This window comes from Myotis davidii, unplaced genomic scaffold (assembly GCF_000327345.1).
Source record: "Myotis davidii unplaced genomic scaffold, ASM32734v1 scaffold376, whole genome shotgun sequence".
In the NCBI taxonomy this organism is placed as follows: domain Eukaryota; kingdom Metazoa; phylum Chordata; class Mammalia; order Chiroptera; family Vespertilionidae; genus Myotis; species Myotis davidii.
The window spans coordinates 3,407,003-3,414,225 of record NW_006288121.1 but is presented as its reverse complement, the minus strand read 5'-3'; the positions used below and the strand labels follow the sequence as shown (position 1 = coordinate 3,414,225).

The 7,223-nt window shown below is 35.8% G+C and overlaps 1 protein-coding gene across 3 annotated transcripts in view; it reads right to left on the bottom strand.

Moving 5' to 3' along the window:
- MLLT10 (myeloid/lymphoid or mixed-lineage leukemia; translocated to, 10) overlaps nucleotides 1–7,223 on the bottom strand; it is a 239,114-nt gene that overhangs the window by 81,585 nt on the left and 150,306 nt on the right. For all 3 annotated transcript variants that reach the window (XM_006759926.2, XM_015561466.1, XM_015561467.1), the window contains 2 exons: nucleotides 3,920–3,964; nucleotides 3,080–3,112 (listed from right to left, as the gene is read on the bottom strand). In XM_006759926.2, coding sequence (XP_006759989.1) covers nucleotides 3,080–3,112; nucleotides 3,920–3,964 — 78 coding nt within the window. The remainder of the gene's footprint in view (nucleotides 1–3,079; nucleotides 3,113–3,919; nucleotides 3,965–7,223) is intronic.

The window sequence follows — 7,223 nt, the reverse complement described above, 5'->3', positions numbered from 1 at the left end:
CCTGCACCCCCCCCACTGGGGATGTGCCCATAACCAAGGTACATGCCCTTGACCGGAAAACCTGGGACCCTTGAGTCTGCATGCCGATGCACTATCCACTGAGCCAAACCAGTTAGGGCAATTAATTCCCTTTTAATATGCACAAACTTCGTGCACCAGGCTACTAGTAATAAATAAAAAAAAAATGAGAGGAGATGAACAAACATTTTCCAAAGATGACATTCAGATGGCCAACAAGTATATGAAAAGATGCTCAACATCACTAGTTATCAGGGAAATAAATGCTATCAACATCACAATGAGATAATCATCCCAAATCTGTTAGAATGACTATTAAGAAAAAGAGAAGGGCCTGGCTGTTGTGGCTCAGAGGTTGAGTGTTGATTCATGAACCAAAAGGTAACAGTTCTATTCTGGTTCAGGGCACATGCCCGGGTTGCAGGTTCGATCCCCAGTAGGAGGCATGCAGGAGGCAGCCAACTGATGCTTCTCTCTCACTACTGATGTTTCTATTTCTCTCTCTCTCCTTTCCTCTCTTTGAAACCAATTTTTAATAAGAAAAAAAAGGGAAGGAATACTGTATTGGTGAGAAATATTGTGAGATGGTTCATTATAGTGTACTGGAGAAAGGGAACACTTGGGTACTGTTGGTGGAAATATAAATTGGTGCAATCATTATGAAAAGCAGAGTAATCCAGAAGACTGTCTATCTGTATATATAAAAGCCTAAGCAACCAAAGGACCCAACAACCGGTCGCTATGACGCGCACTGACCACCAGGGGGCAGATACTCAACGCAGGAGCTGCCCCCTGCTGGGCAGTGTGCTCCCATAGCCAGCCTCCTGCAGCCAGCCAACCTCCTGTGGCCTCTCCCCCCAGCCGGCCCTGATCGGGAATGGGAGAGCCGGCCCCTATCCGCCCTGATCACTGGGCTGGCTGGGAGATCCCCACCTGTGCATTAATTCCTGCATCGGGCCTCTAGTTTAATGTATATGCGAGGATTTCTGTAGGACACACACAAATACTATGCCATTTTATATAAGGGACTTGAACATCCATAGATTATGGTATCTGACGAGGTGTCCTGGAACCAATCGCATGTGTATACGGAGGGATGGTTGTATATCCACCCCATATTCACTGCTGCGTTATTTACAACAGCCAAAACATGGGAACAACCTAAATGTCCATTCATGGTTAAATGGATAAAGAAAATATACACAAGTGTGCACACAAACACTAAAATATTATTCAGCCATAAAAAAGAACTAAATCTTGCCATTTGTGATAACATGGATGAACTTTGAGGGCTAAATGCTAAGATAAGTCAGAAAGAAAAAAATAAATGTTATATGCTCTCACTTATATGTTGAATCTTTTTTTTTTTTTTTTTTTTAAAGAACTCACAGATGTAGAGAACAGCTGTGGTTGAATTGGGGAGAGAGTTGCGGGCAGGGCGAAATGGATAAAGGAGGTCAAAAGGTACAAACTTCTAGTTATAAAAAATGTAAGAAAAATAACAAGTCCATTACTTATTTTGTTTCTCTATATGATGTGATTAATACTACACAAGTATCTAACTGCATTATTAGTAAGTTCTCTCAAACATAATCTTGTAAAACCAAAAAAAAAAATTTAAGTCCTGTGTTCATTATATTAATCCCATGACATTAATTTCATTTATCCATACAGAGAAGCATGGCAAATGTCCCTTAAATTAATATACCCCAATACTTTGTTAGTTAATAAAGGCAAAAGATTTATGTGGTAGTTCATTCACAACATCTCCCTATGTTATGATATCTACTTTCTTTTTAGCCCAAGTATACTCTTTTCAAACTTTCAGCATGCCTCCAAATTCTAATATTCCAAAATTAAAGACCAAGTGTAAATTTACCTATGCAAACTGAAAAAAAATGTTAAATCTCTTCATTTTTTTATACTTCCCTATCAAAGAATGAGCAATATGTTTAGTTTATTCTCAAGAATGCTTCCATCTCTTTTCTGCTAAATACCTAATGTTCAAGAGTTCCTTTTTATCTGGAATATTCATTATCTAAGACTCTTCAGTTCCAGGTTACATAGGAAAGCAAGAGCTATAAATAAATGTAGACATTAATAAAATATCACTAATAAACCATGTTCCAACCACCCCACCTTCAAATCAACATGAGTATTTATGCCTGTTCATCATGCCATTATTGTCTTACTGGCCATAGATTTGTAAACACCTGACATATAATGCAAATTGACTGTAAATTAAACTACATTAGAAAAATGTGCAAGATTTCATTAAGTTAATGAAAACATATTGGAAAAATGCTTAGAATCATATAAACAGTTTTGAACAAATGAGTTGTGCCAGTTGAAAACTGAAAATCAATAAAGATGACACTAGATTAACAAAAAGTTTTTTGAACATAAAAGAATTACAGAAGGTTATTGAAAACTAAACTCAAATATTTTTGCAAAAATGACTTTCATTATCATTACAATGCAAAAGTGAACACTGATAGCAGCATTTGCCTTATGTCCTGATTTCAGAACCCAAACCTACAGAAGTTGCAATTCCCTTTAGAAAACCTGGTTCCAAACTAGACATAATTTAAAAAGCTATCTTCCTTCATTCATTATAGGGAATATAGGGTTAAATTATTAAAAATATTCCTTACATTAACTTAAAATCCTAAAAATAAATTTTTCTTTTCAAGATGTGGAAGAAGCAGTAAATTCCTCATGCAGGTACCGATTACAAACTGTGCTAGCAAGAAAGAACTCAAAAGAACTACAAAACCTATCTGTAAAAATAGAAAAGACAAGACTTTCATAAAGTTAGAAGAACACTATTACATTCTTCCTCACAAAGAGACAATAAAAGCCAAACTGATGAACTACATTGACCTATTATCCTCCTATAGGCAGTCTACAAAAAGTTTTCACTAAGGTGCTGAACAATTGACGCACTGCAGAGCCAGATTTCATCTCATCAATAGAACATGCAAGCTTTCAATCAAAATTCTCTGTAAAAGGCAACCTTTGTGATAAATGAACCACCAGAGAAGATTCTAATACAACTTACCATTGTGTATTGCATTCAGCAACTCTGAGAAAGCTTTTAAGTAAGGAAAAAAGGACTTCAGGTTAAGATCATTCTCAAAGACACAAAAGAAATACATAGGCATAGACTGAATTGGTGTCATAAAATCTAGGTAAGTCTATCAGGTATCATTTGAATCATTAAAACTGCAATCTCATTTTTTACATGGCATAAAGTTTTAAATATTAGATTTGTCAATATATTACCTACTAAATTTAAATGTTAGATATATTATCACATTTCCTTAGTAAAAAATACATATGCAAAATTACTTTTATTTTGTTTTGCAAAATCACTTCTAAAAAGATACTTAGCAGTAAATGATGTGATGTTTTTCTTGTAAAAAGTGAGTACCTAGATGCAATTCTATATAGGTAAAGCCTCCTTTGGTCACACTTAACAATATTTATTATTAAAAAAAATTCATTTTATCATCTAGCCCGATCAAACATGCTCATATCTTGGAATTCAGTGTAATAGTCTCAACAAATATAGCAGTCTAAGCAAGAAAGCTAACAACTGCCAATATACAAATATTGAAAAATATATTAACATCAAGACTGGTGACAGAAGTCACAATTCTGCAATGGAAACACCATATTCAAAGGCCAAACAGTAATTAAAATTTGTTCACAATTTGACTGTAATATGGATACTGAACACCGGACAAAGCAGCAATCAAGATCTTTGTATGAGAAAGAAATCTATTCAATTAAGAACAAATTGCATTTTGAAAATTAAAATTTAGAGGTTAATACACTAGAAAAAGCACTAGAGTAGGAGTCAAAAAGCCTGGGCTACCAACCCAGTTCGACAACTTACTAGTTGTTGGACAAGCTCCATCATGCCGATACTGCATGGAAATTTCTGTTGGGAGGGAGGAGAAGGAAATCAGCAAAGAAGTTGCCAGTGATTCAAGAATAGAAAAAGAAACAGGCCAGAAAAAAAGGAAAACATTCACCTAAAAGTCTAGCTGAGAAAGGCAAACAGAACTATGGGAACAGAAATTGTAAGCTAGTAATTGGGACATGAGGGAATGTGTGTGTGTGTGTGGGTGGGCAAAGAATGAGGAAAAGACATAAAGGCTTACAAGTGAATCTGCATAACAACTGTCTAAGTATGAATGAATTCACTACTAAAAGCAAGTGTAGTTATGCAATGTAATAAACTAATGTGTTTTATATAATTCACTAGATGTGAAGTTTATCAAAAACATTTGAATGCTGTGGTCAATTAGAAATTACAATTTAAGTATGAAAATTATTTAGTTTATATACGATCAGAAACCCATTAGGATTTATAGAACAGTATAAAACTCATTAAACTACACTTCTTGTAACCTTTCATTTTTTGATGACGCTAATGAATGAGTAAGCCATTATTCTTATTCTTTTACTCCACCCAAATGAGAAGCAGACGTTGACATGAGGCAATAAAACACTGTAAAAACCAAAGCTGCTGAGAAAATGGGAAGTAATGTCTACATGACATTGGAAAGGCAAAAACAGTTGATAAAACCAGGACTAAGGTTGTGACTCACAAACCCTGCTAATCCTGGAAACAGCTGGTATTCCATTGTGGCTAACACTGTCGGCCAAATTCTTTTAAAGGAGGGATATCTAGAAATTCTCTGGATATTACAAAACCAAAAACATGACCTCTAGAAACCATGTGTACAACAGAGCCTTTCAGGCAACCATCACTCACATGTCTACCCACATATGTAACTCAGAGGTCAAGCCTAATCTTGGGCACACTCTGAATAACTTGAAATAAGACAAAGCAAGATAGACCAAGCCAGCATTCACTTTCAATGATTGTAATATTAAAAGAACTTTATATTCGATGCTTTTTTAAAAAAAAAATCAAACATTTAGCCCAGTTTAGTGTAAGTCCTATCCAGGGAACACTCAAAAATGAGACCTAGCAAGAGAATTTGACACCTCAATGCTTCATTAACAAATCCAATACAAGTGAGATTTAAAAGGGGAGTGAAGGCTACAGAAGAGACTGACATGGTACATTAGAGTGAAATAGTAACTGGAATGGTACTGAAAAATAATCAAAGGACACTCAGAATAGCCAAAGAACTTTCTCAATTTGGGGGGGGGGGGGGTGGAAAGAGGACATTGGGTGGGGGGGGGGGGGATGAAATATGGCTATTTTGGCCTTTGATCTAGTACTTTTGTAGAAAGGCAGGTTATAGGCCCAAATTTTCAACTCACCGAAGACCAAAACAAAATCAGGGAATTTTCCAAGAAAGCAAAGGCCAAGGTATATCCTGGTTTTAGTGGCATCCAATTTCCTATATGGTTTTCATTTATGACCCAATATAATCAAAGTATATGAAATCATGAACCTGAGTCATTAAGATAGGTTTGAATTATTCTCAATCATTAATCCACTTCTTGGTCTACTATACTGTATTAGTAACTCTACTCTTGTGAGTTTACTTGGACTAATTTTGTATTTTTGTTTGTTTACAGAATCAGCCTATTCCTAATTAAAATATTTCACCAGGGCACGACTTCTCAGTTTCATTTTATAACCTAGGTAGATATGACATAAATAGGGACATATTTAACAAGAACCCTTTCATAGTTATATGGGCTCAAGTTAAATTTTCTTAACCTTCATACGTCAGTGTAAGTCAGAACAAACTTCTCTAGAAGTGATGTTTGCATTAATAACTTATCTCTGTGAAATCTTTAAGATTTTAACACAACCAAAAGAGTGCCTTTCCAGAATCTTTTTTTTGTAGCATTTATCACCACTAGAGAATTCCATCACTGAAATAGATTTCAAGTATCTTAACTTAGAAAGGTATGACATTATATTAAAGAACTAGAGACAACTAAGATTTTTTAAAAACAGGAAACCGTATACGTTGAAAGACAGTAGCCTAAAGAAAAAACTTTCATGTTAAACCATCAACTCCTTATCATTTAATGAATACCAGATTTTCCTCAGAGAAAATAACAAGATGTTGCTTTTTGTGAAGAAAATATTGTTAACTTTCTTTGAGGGTGAGTACACAATGGAGTATATAGATATTGTATAATAAAACTGTACACCTAAAATTTATGTTATTAACCGATGTTACCTCAATAAATGTTAGCTTTCACATTAGAAAATCATAAACTCTCATAATGTTGTTGAGATAAATAAGAAAAAGGAAAAAGACAAACACAGCATGTCAACTCTTTCAAATGCTGTAGTAATTTTATTATTTTATTTTTTCAAATGCTGTAGTAATTTTCAATGTCTCAAAAGATTTAGTGCCTACTTGCTAGGATCTCAAAAGAATATTTGTAGAAAAGAAATCAAGCAAAACACTAAACCAAAACTTACAACCTTTAGTTATTTCTTAAAACACCATATTAATTTTCCATTTTGTGTAAGTCACTGTAAAACGGTAGTCATTTATCAGGATGTGCTTTAATTTATTATAACACCAATCTTACAATTCAAAACACCTGATCAGATAAGGAATTTACAGATGTTTTCTGGGTTTCTATTCTGATTGGATCTGGGGTTCCTAGAATAAACATCTTGCTGTGTACATTCTATTATAATTTGAACATGTCTTAAGAGAATCACATTATAAGGATCTAATTTCTACTTCTGCTTTATATTCCTGTTGTGGTAAAACAGGAGAAATAACAACAGCAGCAGCAGCAGCAGCAGCAGTAGTAACTGTTCTGCCTATTTACAAGGCAGTTCCAAGTATCAAATGAAGTAGTGAAGAGTTCTTTAGAGACTGCTGGGTGCTCTAAAATATAAGATACCAGTGGTGTCCCTCGGCCTGGCCTGCGGGGATCGGGCCAAAACCAGCTCTCTGATATCCCCCAAGGATCCTGGATTGTGAGAGGGCGCAGGCCAGGCTGAGGGACCCCACGGGTGCACAATCGGGGCCGGAGAGGGACCGTGGGAGGGTTCCAGGGCATGCCGGGCCTGTCTCGTCCAGTCCCAACTGGATGGACTCCATCTGCAAGCTAACCTACCAGTCGGAGCATCTGCCCCCTGGTGGTGAGTGCACATCATAACGACCGGTCAAACAGCTGGACACTTAGCATATTAGGCTATTATATAGGACTAAATGCCCAGTGCACGAAATGTGCACTGG